At 42.7% G+C, this 25,396-nt stretch overlaps 2 protein-coding genes across 2 annotated transcripts in view; one reads left to right on the top strand and one right to left on the bottom strand.

Moving 5' to 3' along the window:
- The window catches only part of LOC124018131 (trinucleotide repeat-containing gene 18 protein-like), a 35,418-nt gene extending 12,530 nt beyond the window's left edge, over window positions 1-22,888 (bottom strand). Inside the window, exon 1 of the mRNA XM_046333404.1 lies at window positions 22,746-22,888. Within this exon, the coding sequence (XP_046189360.1) occupies window positions 22,746-22,884 (139 nt within the window). The 5' untranslated portion in view covers window positions 22,885-22,888. The remainder of the gene's footprint in view (window positions 1-22,745) is intronic.
- LOC124018136 (trinucleotide repeat-containing gene 18 protein-like) overlaps window positions 1-25,396 on the top strand; it is a 329,221-nt gene that overhangs the window by 40,404 nt on the left and 263,421 nt on the right. The gene's annotated exons all lie outside the window — the stretch shown is intronic.

A 25,396-nucleotide genomic window follows, 5' to 3' on the forward strand; every position in this document is an offset into this window, starting at 1 on the left:
AGAACCAACACATCCTAAACTGGAACACACACACACAAACCGGTGTATTAATGACTCTAAAGACAAATTCAGACCTGCTCAAATCACAAGCGCCCGAGTGGGTGTGTAAACCAGTAGAGTAGCTCCTAAGACCATCCTACTCGGTGAATTTCAGAATAATAGAAAATAATGAAACATGTTTTGTTTTTTAAGTTCAGAAATTATATTCACGTCACCAAATAACTGATTAAAACTGTTTTTAAAGAAGGTCTACAGTAGCCTCAACAGCACTCTGCAAGGTAGCGCCACGGAACTGACACGTTGTCCACCCAATCAAAGGATCAGAGAATGAATCTAGTACTGAATGCAATGAAACTACAGCTAGCTAGCACTGCAATGCATTACAATGTGGTAAGTAGTTGACTCAGAGAGAGAGAGAGAGAGACATTAGTTGAATAGTTATGAACAAATTAATTTATTCCTCTTGAGAATCTGCAGAGAGCTATATTTCGTTGTATAATTATACTAACTCATTAGTTGATCATCAAGGACATCAACCACCCGAACCACTGCCTGTTCACCCCGCTATCATCCAGAAGGCGAGGTCAGTACAGGTGCATCAAAGCTGGGACCGAGAGACTGAAAAACAGCTTCTATCTCAAGGCCATCAGACTGTTAAATAGCCACCACTAACATTGAGTGGCTGCTGCCAACACACTGTCATTGACACTGACCCAACTCCAGCCATTTTAATAATGGGAATTGATGGGAAATGATGTAAATATATCACTAGCCACTTTAAACAATGCTACCTTATATAATGTTACTTACCCTACATTATTCATCTCATATGCATATGTATATACTGTACTCTACAACATCGACTGCATCCTTATGTAACACATGTATCACTAGCCACTTTAACTATGCCACTTTGTTTACTTTGTCTACACACTCATCTCATATGTATATACTGTACTCGATACCATCTACTGTATGCTGCTCTGTACCATCACTCATTCATATATCCTTATGTACATATTCCTTATCCCCTTACACTGTGTATAAGACAGTAGTTTTGGAATTGTTAGTTAGATTACTTGTTGGTTATTACTGCATTGTCGGAACTAGAAGCACAAGCATTTCGCTACACTCGCATTAACATCTGCTAACCATGTGTATGTGACAAATAAAATTTGATTTGATTTGATTTGATTTTAGTTCTAGGGAGCGATGTTAACTACGCAGGGTAGCCTAGTGGTTAGAGCGTTGGACTAGTAACCGGTTGCGAGTTCAAACCCCCGAGCTGACAAGGTACAAATCTGTCGTTCTGCCCCTGAACAGGCAGTTAACCCACCGTTCCTAGGCCGTCATTGAAAATAAGAATTTGTTCTTAACTGACTTGCCTGGTTAAATCAAGGTAAATAAAGGTTAAATAAAGGTTAAAAAATATGGTGACATTGATAACGATGTGTGCAGCGGTTATGGTACGAAGATTTGAAACTCTCGTTTGCAAATGTATGGACATTATGATCACACCCTAGAACAGCTAGATGCAGGCAAGAGTCTGGACTAATGATCACACCCTAGAACAGCTAGATGCAGGCAAGAGTCTGGACTAATGATCACACCCTAGAACAGCTGGATAGAGGCAAGAGTCTGGACTAATGATCACACCCTAGAAAAGCTGGATGCAGGCAAGAGTCTGGACTAATGATCACACCCTAGAACAGCTAGATGCAGGCAAGAGTTGACTAATGATCACACCCTAGAACAGCAAGAGTCTAGACTAATGCTCACACCCTAGAACAGCTAGATGCAGACAAGAGTCTGGACTAATGACCTCACCCTAGAATAGCTAGATGCAGGCAAGAGTCCGGACTAATGATCACACCCTAGAACCGCTAGATGCAGGCAAGAGTCCGGACTAATGATCACACCCTAGAACAGCTAGATGCAGACAAGAGTCTAAACTAATGATCACACCCTAGAACAGCTAGATGCAGGCAAGAGTCTGGACTAATGATCACACCCCTAGAACAGCTAGATGCAGGCAAGAGTCCGGACTAATGATCACACCCCTAGAACAGCTAGATGCAGGCAAGAGTCTGGACTAATGATCACACCCTAGAACAGCTCGATGGAGACAAGAGTCCGGACTAATGATCACACCCTAGAACAGCTAGATGCAGACAAGAGTCTGGACTAATGATCACACGCTAGAACAGCTAGATGCAGGCAAGAGTCTGGACTAATGATCACACTCTAGAACCGCTAGATGCAGGCAAGAGTCTGGACTAATGATCACACCCTAGAACAGCTAGATGCAGACAAGAGTCTGGACTAATGATCACACTCTAGAACAGCTAGATGCAGGCAAGAGTCTGGACTAATGATCACACTCTAGAACAGCTAGATGCAGGCAAGAGTCTGGACTAATGATCACACTCTAGAACAGCTAGATGCAGACAAGAGTCTGGACTAATGATCACACCCCTAGAACAGCTAGATGCAGACAAGAGTCCGGACTAATGATCACACCCTAGAACAGCTAGATGCAGTCAAGACTTTTCAAGGCGATATTGTACATGTCACCATCTCCTTGACAACAATGTGTCTCTCGACCTGTGTGCTCCTTCGTAATAAACGTTTCATTCGTACGCTAGGTTGTAGCAACCTCATGATGGGTATAGGGGGAAATTAGAGCATCATGTAAACCTGTCACTGTTACATTGAACTGGGTGAATGACAGTAACCTAAACCTGTCACTGTTACATTGAACTGGGTGAATATGAATGACAGTAACCTAAACCTGTTACATTGAACTGGGTGAATATGAATGACAGTAACCTAAACCTGTTACATTGAACTGGGTGAATATGAATGACAGTAACCTAAACCTGTCACTGTTACATTGAACTGGGTGAATATGAATGACAGTAACCTAAACCTGTCACTGTTACATTGAACTGGGTGAATGACAGTAACCTAAACCTGTCACTGTTACATTGAACTGGGTGAATGACAGTAACCTAAACCTATCACTGTTACATTGAGCTGGGTGAATATGAATGACAGTAACCTAAACCTGTCACTGTTACATTGAACTGGGTGAATATGAATGACAGTAACCTAAACCTATCACTGTTACATTGAACTGGGTGAATATGAATGACAGTAACCTAAACCTGTCACTGTTACATTGAACTGGGTGAATATGAATGACAGTAACCTAAACCTGTCACTGTTACATTGAACTGGGTGAATATGAATGACAGTAACCTAAACCTATCACTGTTACATTGAACTGGGTGAATATGAATGACAGTAACCTAAACCTGTCACTGTTACATTGAACTGGGTGAATATGAATGACAGTAACCTAAACCTGTCACTGTTACATTGAACTGGGTGAATATGAATGACAGTAACCTAAACCTGTCACTGTTACATTGAACTGGGTGAATATGAATGACAGTAACCTAAACCTGTCACTGTTACATTGAACTGGGTGAATGACAGTAACCTAAACCTGTCACTGTTACATTGAACTGGGTGAATGACAGTAACCTAAACCTGTCACTGTTACATTGAACTGGGTGAATATGAATGACAGTAACCTAAACCTGTCACTGTTACATTGAACTGGGTGAATGACAGTAACCTAAACCTGTCACTGTGTTACATTGAACTGGGTGAATGACAGTAACCTAAACCTGTCACTGTTACATTGAACTGGGTGAATGACAGTAACCTAAACCTGTCACTGTTACATTGAACTGGGTGAATGACAGTAACCTAAACCTGTCACTGTTACATTGAACTGGGTGAATATGAATGACAGTAACCTAAACCTGCCACTGTTACATTGAACTGGGTGAATGACAGTATCCTAAACCTGTCACTGTTACATTGAACTGGGTGAATGACAGTAACCTAAACCTGTCACTGTTACATTGAACTGGGTGAATATATGAATGACAGTAACCTAAACCTGTCACTGTTACATTGAACTGGGTGAATATGAATGACAGTAACCTAAACCTGTCACTGTTACATTGAACTGGGTGAATGACAGTATCCTAAACCTGTCACTGTTACATTGAACTGGGTGAATGACAGTAACCTAAACCTGTCACTGTTACATTGAACTGGGTGAATGACAGTAACCTAAACCTGTCACTGTTACATTGAACTGGGTGAATATGAATGACAGTAACCTAAACCTGCCACTGTTACATTGAGCTGGGGGAATGACAGTATCCTAAACCTGTCACTGTTACATTGAACTGGGTGAATGACAGTAACCTAAACCTGTCACTGTTACATTGAACTGGGTGAATATGAATGACAGTAACCTAAACCTGTCACTGTTACATTGAACTGGGTGAATATGAATGACAGTAACCTAAACCTGTCACTGTTACATTGAACTGGGTGAATGACAGTAACCTAAACCTGTCACTGTTACATTGAACTGGGTGAATATGAATGACAGTAACCTAAACCTGCCACTGTTACATTGAGCTGGGGGAATGACAGTATCCTAAACCTGTCACTGTTACATTGAACTGGGTGAATGACAGTAACCTAAACCTGTCACTGTTACATTGAACTGGGTGAATATGAATGACAGTAACCTAAACCTGTCACTGTTACATTGAACTGGGTGAATGACAGTAACCTAAACCTGTCACTGTTACATTGAACTGGGTGAATATGAATGACAGTAACCTAAACCTGTCACTGTTACATTGAACTGGGTGAATGACAGTAACCTAAACCTGTCACTGTTACATTGAACTGGGTGAATATGAATGACAGTAACCTAAACCTGCCACTGTTACATTGAGCTGGGGGAATGACAGTATCCTAAACCTGTCACTGTTACATTGAACTGGGTGAATGACAGTAACCTAAACCTGTCACTGTTACATTGAACTGGGTGAATATGAATGACAGTAACCTAAACCTGCCACTGTTACATTGAACTGGGTGAATGACAGTAACCTAAACCTATCACTGTTACATTGAACTGGGTGAATGACAGTAACCTAAACCTGTCACTGTTACATTGAACTGGGTGAATGACAGTAACCTAAACCTGTCACTGTTACATTGAACTGGGTGAATGACAGTAACCTAAACCTGTCACTGTTACATTGAACTGGGTGAATATGAATGACAGTAACCTAAACCTGTCACTGTTACATTGAACTGGGTGAATGACAGTAACCTAAACCTGTCACTGTTACATTGAACTGGGTGAATATGAATGACAGTCATTCAATACGATGTAATAGAAATAAGGCCCTGCTTCACAACAGACACCTAATACACACAAATCTAAGTAAAGGAATTAAGAATATATAAAGATTTGAACCCTACTGTACTTTTAACACGTCTACTTTATAAAACTCTCATTACCCAGAACAATATAAAGACAACATGTAAAGTGTTGGTCCCATGTTTCATGAGCTGAACTAAAAGATCACAGAAATGTTCCATAAGCACAAATAAAACGTATTTCTCTCTAATCTTGTACACAAATTTGTTTACATCCCTGTTAGTGAGTATTTCTCTCTAATCTTGTACACAAATTTGTTTACATCCCTGTTAGTGAGTATTTCTCCTTTGCCAAGATAATCCATCCACCTGACAGGTGTGGCATATCAAGAAGCTGATTAAAACAGCATGATCGTTACACAGGTGCACCTTGTGCTGGGGGACCATAAAAGGCCACTCTAAAATGTGCAGTTTTGTCACAGATGTCTCAAGTTTTTAGGGAGCGTGCAATTGGCATGCTGACTGCTGGAATGTCCACCAGAGCTGTTGCCAGAGAATTGAATGTTAATTTCTCTACCATATGCCGGCCTCCGCCGTTTTCGAGAGTTTGGCCTCACAACCGCAGTGTATGGCATCGTGTGGTCGTGCGGTTAGTTGATGTCAACGCTGTGAACAGAGTGCAACATGGGATACGGACAACGGACACAATTGCATTTTAAAATCGATGGAAATTTGAATCCACAGAAATACAGTCGCGAGGCCCATTTTTATTAAGGTCTCTGTGACCAACAATCTGTATTCCCAGTCAAGTGAAATCAATAGATTATAGAGACTAATGGATTTATTCAGTAAAATCATTGAGACTGCTGCATGTTGCGTTGATATTTCAGTATAAATATCTGATCTGAAATCAGATTCAAAAGACGTCTGCTGACATAATGGGGTATCGGCTATGACATCACACCTGGACTTAGAACACATTTATCTGGTGTGGAGGGTTACATTCATATAAACCACTAGAGCTCCATTCATATAAACCACTAGAGCTCCATTCATATACACCACTAGAGCTCCATTCATATACACCACTAGAGCTCCATTCATATACACCACTAGAGCTCCATTCATATACACCACTAGAGCTCCATTCATATAAACCACTAGAGCTCCATTCATATACACCACTAGAGCTCCATTCATATACACCACCACTAGAGCTCCATTCATATACACCACCACTAGAGCTCCATTCATATACACCACCACTAGAGCTCCATTCATATACACCACCACTAGAGCTCCATTCATATACACCACTAGAGCTCCATTCATATACACCACCACTAGAGCTCCATTCATATACACCACCACTAGAGCTCCATTCATATACACCACCACTAGAGCTCCATTCATATAAACCACTAGAGCTCCATTCATATAAACCACTAGAGCTCCATTCATATAAACCACTAGAGCTCCATCCATATAAAACACTAGAGCTCCATCCATATACACCACTAGAGCTCCATTCATATAAACCACTAGAGCTCCATTCATATAAACCACTAGAGCTCCATTCATATACACCACTAGAGCTCCATTCATATACACCACTAGAGCTCCATTCATATACACCACTAGAGCTCCATTCATATACACCACTAGAGCTCCATTCATATACACCACTAGAGCTCCATTCATATACACCACTAGAGCTCCATTCATATACACCACTAGAGCTCCATTCATATACACCACTAGAGCTCCATTCATATAAACCACTAGAGCTCCATTCATATAAACCACTAGAGCTCCATTCATATACACCACTAGAGCTCCATTCATATACACCACTAGAGCTCCATTCATATACACCACTAGAGCTCCATTCATATAAACCACTAGAGCTCCATTCATATAAACCACTAGAGCTCCATCCATATAAACCACTAGAGCTCCATTCATATACACCACTAGAGCTCCATTCATATACACCACTAGAGCTCCATTCATATAAACCACTAGAGCTCCATTCATATAAACCACTAGAGCTCCATTCATATAAACCACTAGAGCTCCATTCATATACACCACTAGAGCTCCATTCATATACACCACTAGAGCTCCATTCATATAAACCACTAGAGCTCCATTCATATAAACCACTAGAGCTCCATTCATATAAACCACTAGAGCTCCATTCATATACACCACTAGAGTTCCATTCATATACACCACTAGAGCTCCATCCATATACACCACCACTAGAGCTCCATTCATATAAACCACTAGAGCTCCATTCATATACACCACCAGAGCTCCATTCATATACACCACTAGAACTCCATTCATATACACCACCACTAGAGCTCCATTCATATAAACCACCACTAGAGCTCCATTCATATACACCACTAGAGCTCCATTCATATAAACCACTAGAGCTCCATTCATATACACCACTAGAACTCCATTCATATACACCACCACTAGAGCTCCATTCATATAAACCACCACTAGAGCTCCATTCATATAAACCACTAGAGCTCCATTCATATAAACCACTAGAGCTCCATTCATATACACCACCAGAGCTCCATTCATATACACCACTAGAGCTCCATTCATATACACCACTAGAGCTCCATTCATATACACCACTAGAACTCCATTCATATACACCACCAGAGCTCCATTCATATACACCACTAGAGCTCCATTCATATAAACCACTAGAGCTCCATTCATATAAACCACTAGAGCTCCATTCATATACACCACTAGAGCTCCATTCATATACACCACTAGAGCTCCACTCATATAAACCACTAGAGCTCCATTCATATAAACCACTAGAGCTCCATTCATATAAACCACTAGAGCTCCATTCATATAAACCACTAGAGCTCCATTCATATAAACCACTAGAGCTCCATTCATATAAACCACTAGAGCTCCATTCATATAAACCACTAGAGCTCCATTCATATACACCACTAGAGCTCCATTCATATACACCACCACTAGAGCTCCATTCATATACACCACCACTAGAGCTCCATTCATATACACCACCACTAGAGCTCCATTCATATACACCACCACTAGAGCTCCATTCATATACACCACCACTAGAGCTCCATTCATATAAACCACTAGAACTCCATTCATATACACCACCACTAGAGCTCCATTCATATACACCACTAGAGCTCCATTCATATAAACCACTAGAGCTCCATTCATATACACCACCAGAGCTCCATTCATATACACCACTAGAGCTCCATTCATATACACCACTAGAGCGCCATTCATATACACCACTAGAACTCCATTCATATACACCACCAGAGCTCCATTCATATACACCACTAGAGCTCCATTCATATAAACCACTAGAGCTCCATTCATATAAACCACTAAAGCTCCATTCATATACACCACTAGAGCTCCATTCATATACACCACTAGAGCTCCACTCATATAAACCACTAGAGCTCCATTCATATAAACCACTAGAGCTCCATTCATATAAACCACTAGAGCTCCATTCATATAAACCACTAGAGCTCCATTCATATACACCACTAGAGCTCCATCCATATAAAACACTAGAGCTCCATCCATATACACCACTAGAGCTCCATTCATATAAACCACTAGAGCTCCATTCATATACACCACTAGAGCTCCATTCATATACACCACTAGAGCTCCATTCATATACACCACTAGAGCTCCATTCATATACACCACTAGAGCTCCATTCATATACACCACTAGAGCTCCATTCATATACACCACTAGAGCTCCATTCATATACACCACTAGAGCTCCATTCATATAAACCACTAGAGCTCCATTCATATAAACCACTAGAGCTCCATTCATATAAACCACTAGAGCTCCATTCATATACACCACTAGAGCTCCATTCATATACACCACTAGAGCTCCATTCATATACACCACTAGAGCTCCATTCATATAAACCACTAGAGCTCCATTCATATAAACCACTAGAGCTCCATCCATATAAACCACTAGAGCTCCATTCATATACACCACTAGAGCTCCATTCATATACACCACTAGAGCTCCATTCATATAAACCACTAGAGCTCCATTCATATAAACCACTAGAGCTCCATTCATATAAACCACTAGAGCTCCATTCATATACACCACTAGAGCTCCATTCATATACACCACTAGAGCTCCATTCATATAAACCACTAGAGCTCCATTCATATAAACCACTAGAGCTCCATTCATATACACCACTAGAGTTCCATTCATATACACCACTAGAGCTCCATCCATATACACCACCACTAGAGCTCCATTCATATAAACCACTAGAGCTCCATTCATATACACCACCAGAGCTCCATTCATATACACCACTAGAACTCCATTCATATACACCACCACTAGAGCTCCATTCATATAAACCACCACTAGAGCTCCATTCATATACACCACTAGAGCTCCATTCATATAAACCACTAGAGCTCCATTCATATACACCACCAGAGCTCCATTCATATACACCACTAGAACTCCATTCATATACACCACCACTAGAGCTCCATTCATATAAACCACCACTAGAGCTCCATTCATATAAACCACTAGAGCTCCATTCATATAAACCACTAGAGCTCCATTCATATACACCACCAGAGCTCCATTCATATACACCACCAGAGCTCCATTCATATACACCACTAGAGCTCCATTCATATACACCACTAGAGCTCCATTCATATACACCACTAGAGCTCCATTCATATACACCACTAGAGCTCCATTCATATAAACCACTAGAGCTCCATTCATATAAACCACTAGAGCTCCATTCATATACACCACTAGAGCTCCATTCATATACACCACTAGAGCTCCACTCATATAAACCACTAGAGCTCCATTCATATAAACCACTAGAGCTCCATTCATATAAACCACTAGAGCTCCATTCATATAAACCACTAGAGCTCCATTCATATAAACCACTAGAGCTCCATTCATATAAACCACTAGAGCTCCATTCATATAAACCACTAGAGCTCCATTCATATACACCACTAGAGCTCCATTCATATAAACCACTAGAGCTCCATTCATATACACCACCACTAGAGCTCCATTCATATACACCACCACTAGAGCTCCATTCATATACACCACCACTAGAGCTCCATTCATATACACCACCACTAGAGCTCCATTCATATAAACCACTAGAACTCCATTCATATACACCACCACTAGAGCTCCATTCATATACACCACTAGAGCTCCATTCATATAAACCACTAGAGCTCCATTCATATACACCACCAGAGCTCCATTCATATACACCACTAGAGCTCCATTCATATACACCACTAGAGCGCCATTCATATACACCACTAGAACTCCATTCATATACACCACCAGAGCTCCATTCATATACACCACTAGAGCTCCATTCATATAAACCACTAGAGCTCCATTCATATAAACCACTAAAGCTCCATTCATATACACCACTAGAGCTCCATTCATATACACCACTAGAGCTCCACTCATATAAACCACTAGAGCTCCATTCATATAAACCACTAGAGCTCCATTCATATAAACCACTAGAGCTCCATTCATATACACCACTAGAGCTCCATTCATATACACCACTAGAGCTCCATTCATATAAACCACTAGAGCTCCATTCATATAAACCACTAGAGCTCCATTCATATACACCACTAGAGCTCCATTCATATAAACCACTAGAGCTCCATTCATATAAACCACTAGAGCTCCATTCATATACACCACTAGAGCTCCATTCATATAAACCACTAGAGCTCCATTCATATAAACCACTAGAGCTCCATTCATATACACCACCACTAGAGCTCCATTCATATACACCACCACTAGAGCTCCATTCATATAAACCACTAGAGCTCCATTCATATAAACCACTAGAGCTCCATTCATATAAACCACTAGAGCTCCATTCATATACACCACTAGAGCTCCATTCATATACACCACTAGAGCTCCATTCATATACACCACTAGAGCTCCATTCATATACACCACCACTAGAGCTCCATTCATATACACCACCACTAGAGCTCCATTCATATACACCACTAGAGCTCCATTCATATAAACCACTAGAGCTCCATTCATATAAACCACTAGAGCTCCATTCATATACACCACTAGAGCTCCATTCATATACACCACTAGAGCTCCATTCATATAAACCACTAGAGCTCCATTCATATAAACCACTAGAGCTCCATTCATATACACCACTAGAGCTCCATTCATATACACCACTAGAGCTCCATTCATATAAACCACTAGAGCTCCATTCATATAAACCACTAGAGCTCCATTCATATAAACCACTAGAGCTCCATTCATATACACCACTAGAGCTCCATTCATATACACCACTAGAGCTCCATTCATATACACCACTAGAGCTCCATTCATATAAACCACTAGAGCTCCATTCATATAAACCACTAGAGCTCCATTCATATAAACCACTAGAGCTCCATTCATATAAACCACTAGAGCTCCATTCATATACACCACTAGAGCTCCATTCATATAAACCACTAGAGCTCCATTCATATAAACCACTAGAGCTCCATTCATATAAACCACTAGAGCTCCATTCATATAAACCACTAGAGCTCCATTCATATACACCACTAGAGCTCCATTCATATACACCACTAGAGCTCCATTCATATAAACCACTAGAGCTCCATTCATATAAACCACTAGAGCTCCATTCATATAAACCACTAGAGCTCCATTCATATACACCACTAGAGCTCCATTCATATAAACCACTAGAGCTCCATTCATAAACCACTAGAGCTCCATTCATATACACCACTAGAGCTCCATTCATATAAACCACTAGAGCTCCATCCATATAAACCACTAGAGCTCCATTCATATACACCACTAGAGCTCCATTCATATAAACCACTAGAGCTCCATCCATATACACCACTAGAACTCCATTCATATACACCACCACTAGAGCTCCATTCATATAAACCACTAGAGCTCCATTCATATACACCACTAGAGCTCCATTCATATACACCACTAGAGCTCCATTCATATACACCACTAGAGCTCCATTCATATACACCACTAGAGCTCCATTCATATAAACCACTAGAGCTCCATCCATATACACCACTAGAACTCCATTCATATACACCACCACTAGAGCTCCATTCATATAAACCACTAGAGCTCCATTCATATAAACCACTAGAGCTCCATTCATATAAACCACTAGAGCTCCATTCATATAAACCACTAGAGCTCCATTATAAAACACAAACCACAGAAGAAGAGAGGAGTAGGGAACGCTTACAGGCTGAGTCTCTCTGTTACCATGGCACCATGTCCACTGGTCAGCGCTCACACAGTGTGTCTTAGATGAATAGAGAGGAAACAAGATAGCATAAAGCTGTCACTGATATAATGACCACACACACACACACACACACACACACACACACACACACACACACACACACACACACACACACACACACTGCACCAACACACACACACACTGCACCAACACACACACTGCACCAACACTGCACCAACACACACACTGCACCAACACACACACTGCACCAACACACACACACACTGTACCAACACACACACACACTGTACCAACACACACACACACACACTGTACCAACACACACACACACACACTGTACCAACACACACACACACACACACTGTACCAACACACACACACACTGCACCAACACACACTGCACCAACACACACACTGCACCAACACACACACTGCACCAACACACACACTGCACCAACACACACACACTGTCGCTACACACACACTGTACCAACACACACACTGTACCAACACTTGCTCACACACACAATGTGCGTACATACACCCACGATCCTCTCCTCACTCCACCACACACAGCAGCTGTCACACACAGAGGGTTGGGCTTGTTACGGGGGTGGTGTGTGTGTGTGTGTGTGTGTGTGTGTGTGTGTGTGTGTGTGTGTGTGTGTGTGTGTGTGTGTGTGTGTGTGTGTGTGTGTGTGTGTGTGTGTCATGGCACGTTAAAATACCCAGGGTTTGACGTCACTATCTGACAAACAACTCTGCCTCTAAACCCAACTACACACACACAGATCAATGGTAGAATTTCACCAGAGATAAATACCCTTCATTCTGGAGAGGAGAAGGTGGGTCACTAGAGATAAATACCCTTCATTCTGGAGAGGAGAAGGTGGGTCACTAGAGATAAATACCCTTCATTCTGGAGAGGAAAAGGTGGGTCACTAGAGATAAATACCCTTCATTCTGGAGAGGAGAAGGTGGGTCACTAGAGATAAATACCCTTCATTCTGGAGAGGAGAAGAAACCAGAGGATATTTATCTGAAATTCCACACAAAAAACTTCAACAAAAAACTGTGTGTGAACAAAATGGCTCCTCTCATGGAAAAGTATTTCAACTGCCAAACTGCGCTGCAACATACACACACCTCATCTCTAATCCCCCACAGCTACAAATCACACAAGTGTTTAGAAATGGTTGTGGAGCTGAGAAATCATATCACTTCTGATGACCAGCGAGAAAACACACACACACGTAAACACTAACACACACACACACACACACACACACACACACACATTCCCCTGTCCTCACCACGCTGTCTTGATGGTTCTACCCCTCCCACCAGTAAACACACATTCCCCTGTCCTCACCATGCTCTCTTAATGGTTCTACCCCTCCCACCAGTAAACACTAACACACATTCCCCTGTCCTCACCATGCTCTCTTGATGGTTCTACCCCTCCCACCAGTAAACACTAACACACATTCCCCTGTCCTCACCACGCTGTCTTGATGGTTCTACCCCTCCCACCAGTAAACACTAACACACATTCCCCTGTCCTCACCACGCTGTCTTGATGGTTCTACCCCTCCCACCAGTAAACACTAACACACATTCCCCTGTCCTCACCATGCTCTCTTGATGGTTCTACCCCTCCCACCAGTAAACACTAACACACATTCCCCTGTCCTCACCATGCTCTCTTAATGGTTTTACCCCTCCCACCAGTAAACACTAACACACATTCCCCTGTCCTCACCATGCTCTCTTGATGGTTCTACCCCTCCCACCAGTAAACACTAACGATGAGTCCAAACAACAACAACAACAGCCTCTCCTTGCCGGGCGCTAAACAACAACAACAACAACGGCCTCCCCTTGCCGGGCACTAAACAACAACAACAACATCGGCCTCCCCTTGCCGGGCACTAAACAACAACAACAACAACAATGGCCTCCCCTTGCCAGGCGCTAAACAACAACAACAACAACAACGGCCTCCCCTTGCCGGGCGCTAAACAACAACAACAACAACGGCCTCCCCTTGCCAGGCGCTAAACAACAACAACAACAACGGCCTCCCCTTGCCGGGCGCTAAACAACAACAACAACAGCCTCCCCTTGCCGGGCACTAAACAACAACAACAACGGCCTCCCTTTGCCGGGCGCTAAACAACAACAACAACTGCCTCCCCTTGCCGGGCGCTAAACAACAACAACAACAACAGCCTCCCCTTGTCGGGCGCTAGACAACAACAACAACAGCAGCCTCCCCCTGCCGGGCGCTAAACACCAACAACAACAACAACAGCCTCCCCTTGCCGGGCGCTAAACAACAACAACAACGGCCTCCCCTTGCCGGGCGCTAAACAACAACAACAACAGCCTCCCCTTGCCGGGCGCTAAACAACAACAACAACAGCCTCCCCTTGCCGGGCACTAAACAACAACAACAACGGCCTCCCCTTGCCGGGCGCTAAACAACAACAACAACTGCCTCCCCTTGCCGGGCGCTAAACAACAACAACAACAACAGCCTCCCCTTGTCGGGCGCTAGACAACAACAACAACAGCAGCCTCCCCCTGCCGGGCGCTAAACACCAACAACAACAACAACAGCCTCCCCTTGCCGGGCGCTAAACAACAACAACAACGGCCTCCCCTTGCCGGGCGCTAAACAGCAACAACAACAGCCTCCCCTTGCCGGGCGCTAAACAGCAACAACAACAGCCACCCCTTGTTGGGCGCTAAACAACAACAACGGCCTCCCCTTGCCGGGCGCTAAACAACAACAACAACAACAACGGCCTCCCCTTGCCGGGCGCTAAACAACAACAACAACAACGGCCTCCCCTTGCCGGGCGCTAAACAACAACGGCCTCCCCTTGCCGGGCGCTAAACAACAACAACAACAGCCTCCCCCTGACAGGCGCTAAACAACAGCCTCCCCTTGCCAGGTGCCAAACAACAGCCTCTTGCTAGGCGCTAAACAACAACAGCCTCTTGCTAGGCGCTAAACAACAACAGCCTCTTGCTAGGCGCTAAACAACAACAGCCTCTTGCTAGGCGCTAAACAACAACAGCCTCTTGCTAGGTGCTAAACAACAACAACAGCCTCTTGCTAGGTGCTAAACAACAACAACAGCCTCTTGCTAGGTGCTAAACAACAACAACAGCCTCTTGCTAGGTGCTAAACAACCACAGCCTCTTGCTAGGCGCTAAACAACCACAGCCTCTTGCTAGGCGCTAAACAACCACAGCCTCTTGCTAGGCGCTAAACAACCACAGCCTCTTGCTAGGCGCTAAACAACCACAGCCTCTTGCTAGGCGCTAAACAACCACAGCCTCTTGCTAGGCGCTAAACAACCACAGCCTCTTGCTAGGCGCTAAACAACCACAGCCTCTTGCTAGGCGCTAAACAACCACAGCCTCTTGCTAGGCGCTAAACAACCACAGCCTCTTGCTAGGCGCTAAACAACCACAGCCTCTTGCTAGGCGCTAAACAACAACAGCCTCTTGCTAGGTGCTAAACAACAACAGCCTCTTGCTAGGTAGTAAACAACAACAGCCTCTTGCTAGGTAGTAAACAACAACAGCCTCTTGCTAGGTGCTAAACAACAACAGCCTCTTGCTAGGTGCTAAACAACAACAGCCTCTTGCTAGGTGCTAAACAACAACAGCCTCTTGCTAGGTCCTAAACAACAACAACAACAGCCTCTTGCTAGGTGCTAAACAACAACAACAACAGTCTCTTGCTAGGTGCTAAACAACAACAACAACAGCCTCTTGCTAGGTGCTAAACAACAACAACAGCCTCTTGCTAGGTGCTAAACAACCAACAACAGCCTCTTGCTAGGTGCTAAACAACAACAACAGCCTCTTGCTAGGTGCTAAACAACAACAACAGCCTCTTGCTAGGTGCTAAACAACCAACAACAGCCTCTTGCTAGGTGCTAAACAACCAACAACAGCCTCTTGCTCGGTTCTCACTTGTATTAAAGGGTAACTTCACCCAAATATCGAAATGTCTCAGATTTTCTCCCAAACCTCAGTAGTGGTCTCCTGATGTGGTTTAAGCATCGTTGTGGATTTAGAAGAAAAGCCATATTGGATTTTCTATTAAAACAACGTGCGATTTGAGAGTGAAAACCCTGAAAACTGGAAAAACAAAACCTTAAATACATTTTTCAAGTTTATGTGGGCTATTTACTTACTTATTTACATTATAGTTTTTATGAAATACCTCATTTGAAGAACAAACATTGTGGCAAATTCATATCTTGCATTAAAACTGGAAATAAGACTAATCTCTAAGGTTACATAAAATTATATATTTTTTAAAAGGTCTAATGTTCTCTTGGACAATAGTCCAAAACAACAATACGCTTTTTTTTTTTTTATGTAGTCACATGCACAGTAGTATTTATTGCACGGTAACACCAAAACATCGCGATACCAACATTTCAGAATACCGTAGTACCCGTTTCCTACCGATCAATCATAAACCCGCTGTTGAAATCCTGTTGAATTTAAACCCAACTGCCACTTGTGTCTCTTGAACGCACGCGCAGGTCCAACGTCCCTCTTAGCTTTCATGCGCAGATCACGTGTTGCAGCTGTAATCCACGCGCTAACATCCACTACCAGCCTTCAGTCGCTCGCGCCTCCCCGTCCCCCTCTCTTCATAAACATCTATTCTTCCGTCAGCGTTGGCGAGGAGGGATGCAGACACCAGACCCTGATGAGTCATCGCTTGTTAGATTTCTACATTCCTTACATTGCTGGCTTTGCTCACTGCTCCAATGATGATACAATGTATCATTTAATCTGTTATAACCAAGAGCACAGACCAGTCTGAGTTGACTTTATGTTGATACAATGTATCATTTAATCTGTTATAACCAAGAGCACAGACCAGGCTGAGTTGACTTTATGTTGATACAATGTATCATTTAATCTGTTATAACCAAGAGAACAGACCAGTCGGAGTTGACTTTATGTTGATACAATGTATCATTTAATCTGTTAAAACCAAGAGCACAGACCAGTCTGAGTTGACTTTATGTTGATACAATGTATCATTTAATCTGTTATAACCAAGAGAACAGACCAGTCTGAGTTGACTTTATGTTGATACAATGTATCATTTAATCTGTTATAACCAAGAGCACAGACCAGTCTGAGTTGACTTTATGTTGATACAATGTATCATCTGTTAAAACCAAGAGCACAGACCAGTCTGAGTAGACTTTATATATATATATATATATATATATATATATATAAAATATATGCCATTTAGCAGACGCTTTTATCCAAAGCGACTTACAGTCATGTGTGCATACATTCTACGTATGGGTGGTCCCGGGGATCGAACCCACTACCCTGGCGTTACAAGCGCCATGCTCTACCAACTGAGCTACAGAAGGACCACAGACCAGTCTGAGTTGACTTGTATCATTTGTACCAGAGGTCTGGTCTCCAGGGTTATATAAATATGACCCACGTTACCAGAGGTCTGGTCTCCAGGGTTATATAAATATGACCCACGTTTCCAGAGGTCTGGTCTCCAGGGTTATATAAATATGACCCACGTTACCAGAGGTCTGGTCTCCAGGGTTATATAAATATGACCCACGTTACCAGAGGTCTGGTCTCCAGGGTTATATAAATATGACCCACGTTACCAGAGGTCTGGTCTCCAGGGTTATATAAATATGACCCACGTTACCAGAGGTCTGGTCTCAGGGTTATATATAAATATGACCCACGTTACCAGAGGTCTGGTCTCCAGGGTTATATAAATATGACCCACGTTACCAGAGGTCTGGTCTCCAGGGTTATATAAATATGACCCACGTTTCCAGGGTTATATAAATATGATGTTATAGGTACCTCTCTGGAGGTCAGTTCATCTGTAGTTAGGCCAACACAGGGTGCACCCCACTACAGGGTCATGTGATGTCACTGTTAGGTACCTCTCTGGAGGTCAGTTCAATCTTTAGTTAGCCCAACACAGGGTGCATTGGCCCATTCATTGACCACTTTAGCTTGCTTAAGTGATCAATGAATTGTCTAGTACTCAGAGAACAGACCCCTATCCACAGATAGAAACATGTCTAGTACTCAGAGAACAGACCCCTATCCACAGATAGAAACATGTCTAGTACTCAGAGAACAGACCCCTATCCACAGATAGAAACATGTCTAGTACTCAGAGAACAGACCCCTATCCACAGATAGAAACATGTCTAGTACTCAGAGAACAGACCCCTATCCACACTAGAAACATGTCTAGTACTCAGAGAACAGACCCTATCCACACTAGAAACATGTCTAGTACTCAGAGAACAGACCCTATCCACACTAGAAACATGTCTAGTACTCAGAGAACAGACCCCTATCCACAGATAGAAACATGTCTAGTACTCAGAGAACAGACCCCTATCCACACTAGAAACATGTCTAGTACTCAGAGAACGGACCCCTATCCACACTAGAAACATGTCTAGTACTCAGAGAATGGACCCCTATCCACACTAGAAACATGTCTAGTACTCAGAGAACGGACCCCTATCCACACTAGAAACATGTCTAGTACTCAGAGAACGGACCCCTATCCACACTAGAAACATGTCTAGTACTCAGAGAACAGACCCCTATCCACACTAGAAACATGTCTAGTACTCAGAGAACAGACCCTATCCACACTAGAAACATGTCTAGTACTCAGAGAACAGACCCTATCCACACTAGAAACATGTCTAGTACTCAGAGAACAGACCCTATCCACACTAGAAACATGTCTAGTACTCAGAGAACAGACCCTATCCACACTAGAAACATGTCTAGTACTCAGAGAACAGACCCCTATCCACACTAGAAACATGTCTAGTACTCAGAGAACAGACCCCTATCCACACTAGAAACATGTCTAGTACTCAGAGAACAGACCCCTATCCACACTAGAAACATGTCTAGTACTCAGAGAACAGACCCTATCCACACTAGAAACATGTCTAGTACTCAGAGAACAGACCCCTATCCACACTAGAAACATGTCTAGTACTCAGAGAACAGACCCCTATCCACACTAGAAACATGTCTAGTACTCAGAGAACAGACCCCTATCCACACTAGAAACATGTCTAGTACTCAGAGAACAGACCCCTATCCACACTAGAAACATGTCTAGTACTCAGAGAACAGACCCCTATCCACACTAGAAACATGTCTAGTACTCAGAGAACAGACCCTATCCACACTAGAAACATGTCTAGTACTCAGAGAACAGACCCCTATCCACACTAGAAACATGTCTAGTACTCAGAGAACAGACCCTATCCACACTAGAAACATGTCTAGTACTCAGAGAACAGACCCTATCCACACTAGAAACATGTCTAGTACTCAGAGAACAGACCCCTATCCACACTAGAAACATGTCTAGTACTCAGAGAACAGACCCCTATCCACACTAGAAACATGTCTAGTACTCAGAGAACAGACCCTATCCACACTAGAAACATGTCTAGTACTCAGAGAACAGACCCCTATCCACACTAGAAACATGTCTAGTACTCAGAGAACAGACCCCTATCCACACTAGAAACATGTCTAGTACTCAGAGAACAGACCCTATCCACACTAGAAACATGTCTAGTACTCAGAGAACAGACCCCTATCCACACTAGAAACATGTCTAGTACTCAGAGAACAGACCCTATCCACACTAGAAACATGTCTAGTACTCAGAGAACAGACCCTATCCACACTAGAAACATGTCTAGTACTCAGAGAACAGACCCCTATCCACACTAGAAACATGTCTAGTACTCAGAGAACAGACCCCTATCCACACTAGAAACATGTCTAGTACTCAGAGAACAGACCCCTATCCACACTAGAAACATGTCTAGTACTCAGAGAACAGACCCCTATCCACACTAGAAACATGTCTAGTACTCAGAGAACAGACCCCTATCCACACTAGAAACATGTCTAGTACTCAGAGAACAGACCCCTATCCACAGATAGAAACATGTCTAGTACTCAGAGAACAGACCCCTATCCACACTAGAAACATGTCTAGTACTCAGAGAACAGACCCCTATCCACACTAGAAACATGTCTAGTACTCAGAGAACAGACCCCTATCCACACTAGAAACATGTCTAGTACTCAGAGAACAGACCCCTATCCACACTAGAAACATGTCTAGTACTCAGAGAACAGACCCCTATCCACACTAGAAACATGTCTAGTACTCAGAGAACGGACCCCTATCCACACTAGAAACATGTCTAGTACTCAGAGAACAGACCCCTATCCACACTAGAAACATGTCTAGTACTCAGAGAACAGACCCCTATCCACAGATAGACACATACTCCACTGTAAAAGGGCTGCTTGAATGCAGAGGGGAGATGAAGTTGATTATCTTGTTGAGTTTCTGTCTTGCTCCGGCGGTATGAATTCTGGGGGTTGCTTGTTCTAACGGATCAACGTGTTGGAGGCGTTGGCAGCTGCACAGACGATTCTAGTTGAGCAGTGGAGAGACTGTTTACATTCGATCCCACAACTCTGTCCCATCGCAAAGATCTATCCAATTATCTTAAAAAGGAACTCAATACTATTTTTGAGGAAGTGCATACTGGCTACGGCGTCTGAAAATGGACAAACAGTACTATTGCGCCTTCTTGTTTTCCCCCCAAGTGAAGGTCTTTTAAGGGAATATGAGAAGACACTCGTTGAGTTGTCCTAGCCACCAGCTGAACTGAGGCCTTCACACTGACACACACACACACACAATGCTGCTACTGTTTATCATCTATCCTGTTGCTTAGTCACTTTACCCCTACCTATATGTACATAGCTACCTCAATTACCTATATATCTGTGAAGTGTCATTACATTAACTTACATAAAGCCTATATATCTGTGAAGTGTCATTACTACATAAAGCCTATATATCTGTGAAGTGTCATTACTACATTAACCTACATAAAGCCTATATATATCTGTGAAGTGTCATAACTACATTAACCTACATAAAGCCTATATATCTGTGAAGTGTCATTACTACATAAAGCCTATATATCTGTGAAGTGTCATTACTACATAAAGCCTATATATCTGTGAAGTGTCATTACTACATAAAGCCTATATATATCTGTGAAGTGTCATTACTACATTAACCTACATAAAGCCTATATATCTGTGAAGTGTCATTACTACATAAAGCCTATATATCTGTGAAGTGTCATTACTACATAAAGCCTATATATCTGTGAAGTGTCATTACTACATTAACCTACAGAAAGCCTATATATATCTGTGAAGTGTCATTACTACATTAACCTACATAAAGCCTATATATCTGTGAAGTGTCATTACTACATAAAGCCTATATATCTGTGAAGTGTCATTACTACATAAAGCCTATATATCTGTGAAGTGTCATTACTACATAAAGCCTATATATATCTGTGAAGTGTCATTACTACATTAACCTACATAAAGCCTATATATCTGTGAAGTGTCATTACTACATAAAGCCTATATATCTGTGAAGTGTCATTACTACATAAAGCCTATATATCTGTGAAGTGTCATTACTACATAAAGCCTATATATATCTGTGAAGTGTCATTACTACATTAACCTACATAAAGCCTATATATCTGTGAAGTGTCATTACTACATAAAGCCTATATATCTGTGAAGTGTCATTACTACATTAACCTACATAAAGCCTATATATCTGTGAAGTGTCATTACTACATTAACCTACATAAAGCCTATATATCTGTGAAGTGTCATTACTACATAAAGCCTATATATCTGTGAAGTGTCATTACTACATAAAGCCTATATATCTGTGAAGTGTCATTACTACATAAAGCCTATATATATGTGAAGTGTCATTACTACATTAACCTACATAAAGCCTAATATATATATATATATATATCTGTGAAGTAGAACGATAGAACGATAGAACGATAGATCGATAGATGGATAGATCGATAGATCTTACTGTGATGTGGATGGAGGTTCATGACCGTTGGAAGGAATTTCCCGACGTGGAGGTTTGCTGGATGCCCTGTGCCCAAGTGTCCGGGCGAGGGAGGGATCCTCCTGGCTGTTGCAGCAGCTCCGAGTCGGTGGGTCTCCATGGCCAACAGGGGGAGGGGAACATGGACAGACCGAGGGGTCGAAATCTCGGCCATCCATTCTCCAGTGTGTGGAGGGGAGTGGAGCGTCCGGAGCTAGCCCTGTGTCCGGGATAGTGTTCCCAAAGAGCCGCTAAAGGCTAGGCTGGCGGCGGGTCTCCCTGTGGATCCATGCCCATCGACATCCTGACCTATAAAAACACCAAGCAAATCGCTTGACATACAATCACACCGTACGTCTGTCTCTGGCGAGGTCAGATCATACGACTAGTAACAGACGGTTTGTTTTTTTAGGGGACTTTCAGTCGTTTTTTTACCCAAGAGCCTACCGGAATCTACGGAGCTCGGTCCATTAGAGGGGTAATGACGCAGTTTGGAAAAACACTTTAAAAACTTAATTTACAATCTTCCATAAACGCGCAAATGGGAATAACTGTTAAGCGGTTGTAGAGACCCTTCCTATGAGCCACTGTGTGCTAATAATAATAATAATAATATGATTATTGAAAAGGTTTAGTTGGCCAGCTGCGTTTCTTCCGCGACTCTCGGGCAGACGGTGAAGCCGTCGCTCTTCCCGCTGACGGGGCAGGGGACTGAGCGGTTAGTTGGACCAGACTGGAGGTATCAGGATCCCAATGATCCCCCAAAAAAACGCTCAGCCAAAAACACTCGTCGTCAAATGGATTCCTTCTATAATATGGATTCCTTCTCGAATAGCCTCGATGGCCGAGTTGTTCCGCCAGCCCTGAACCAGCCAGCTCCACCGACCAAAAGGCTCCACATGAAACAAACACACCGTAAATATCACAGGCGCATCAAATATATATCAAAACCAATAGAGATTTTAAAAAATACGGTTGCAGAAGAGCCCGTCTCGTTGATCAGAAGAGTTGAGCGGTGTGTTGGAGCCTCTTGATCCGCAGTTAGTGTTCAGATATCCCCGAGGCCACCTGGAGGATCTGACCCCAACCCGTTCACACCCAGGCGGCTGTTCACACCACTCCTCGGCGACCGTGTTGGTCACGGAAAAGGTTTCAAATGTAAGAAAACACTATTTCTATAAAGATTTAGATGGCAGCCTACTGCCGAGTCTATTTAGTTGGTGTGCGTTTACAACACACTAAACAGCCCGATAATAACATTTAATGTGTGTTTTGTGCCAAATGCAGCCAAGCGAGTAGACTCGGCTAGTCTCGCGTTGTTTTTAAATGTAGAATAATTATCTAAACGGTAGTCTTGAATGACTCTTATGTAGGCGATCTGAATCATTAAAACATCACAAATAAAAAGCGGACTTTTCGTGCTGGAAAAGAAAACCTGAATGGTCAACTCGTCCAAATCCTCCGTAATTAATCCCAGGTTTCTCAGCATTCTCAGGATTCTACATACAGTCTGTTTAGGTACAAGGTTAACAAAACGCTATTTGAGTGTTATAAAAAAAATATATACGCTAAAAATCGAATTAAAAGTACAATTATAATTTTTCATTAAGTTATTTTAGTAAACAACGGGCTAAATGTTTAATTTTAACCTTCCTGGTCACACCGCGGATTTTTTGAGTCGTGGCAGGCAGCAGATCTGATCAAATATATATATATATATTTTTTAATTACATTATTTGGACGGTGTATATTTCTATAAAGAAGCGATAATATTTGATTCCGAGGCACCGAGACACCCGGTTAGTGGAGGGGTGCGGTGCTGCAGGCCATGCGGCGCAGGGAGAGGCTCCGGCGGCCACGTTTCAAACTTTTCTCAGGTCCATTATTATGAAACTAAACTTTAAAGCAGCAAACGCGGTTATTCTCCTGTATCTAACAACGAACAGATTCAACAACGTTTCAAAGTGACGATAAACACAGCAACCCCCCGCCTTTTTTTTACTGATTAACCTTTAAGTAGAAACATGTTAAAACAGGGTTTTTTAACAAGGTTTCGCGATATTAAGGCGGCGAGTGTGACAGTACGGAGAACAAGTTAGCCTCTTACTTGAGAAGGAAACGTGTTTAGAAACCAGTAAAATCCGTATTTTGGTCTGAATCGGTCCTTTGGTTCTGTACTGTTATCAGGCCGTTCTGTTCTGTGGTCCATCTGGGCCGTCCTAAAGGAGCCGGGGGGGGACAAGGCCCCTCGTCAGACCATTAAAATCCACCGCAATGAAACGCGCATTGTTTTTACAAGGACCTCCGCAACTCACTCTCTGATTGGCCGAGGGAGGTGTCAGTCACCCGGATGTATACACTTGGGTCCAGCGCCAGCTCTATAAAAACCAATTATGGCCCAAGGAGTCTGACTGTTTCAAATGGCCCCTGCCTTCAAAAACAAGCAGTGGGAATTTTTGGGGGAGTCGGTTTCAGGCGGCCCTGGTGTTCCTTGCTGATAGAAAAAGTCTGTGTAGAGAGACTTCAGGACCGCAGCAGAGACTCACACAGCTCTGCAGTCAGGCAGGAGGGGGGGCGACTCTGGCCCGTTAAACGCAATAAATGCTGTTATAGTGTGTAGGGGCGTTACAAGC

The sequence above is a fragment of the Oncorhynchus gorbuscha genome, unplaced genomic scaffold (assembly GCF_021184085.1).
Source record: "Oncorhynchus gorbuscha isolate QuinsamMale2020 ecotype Even-year unplaced genomic scaffold, OgorEven_v1.0 Un_scaffold_396, whole genome shotgun sequence".
Lineage (NCBI taxonomy): Eukaryota > Metazoa > Chordata > Actinopteri > Salmoniformes > Salmonidae > Oncorhynchus > Oncorhynchus gorbuscha.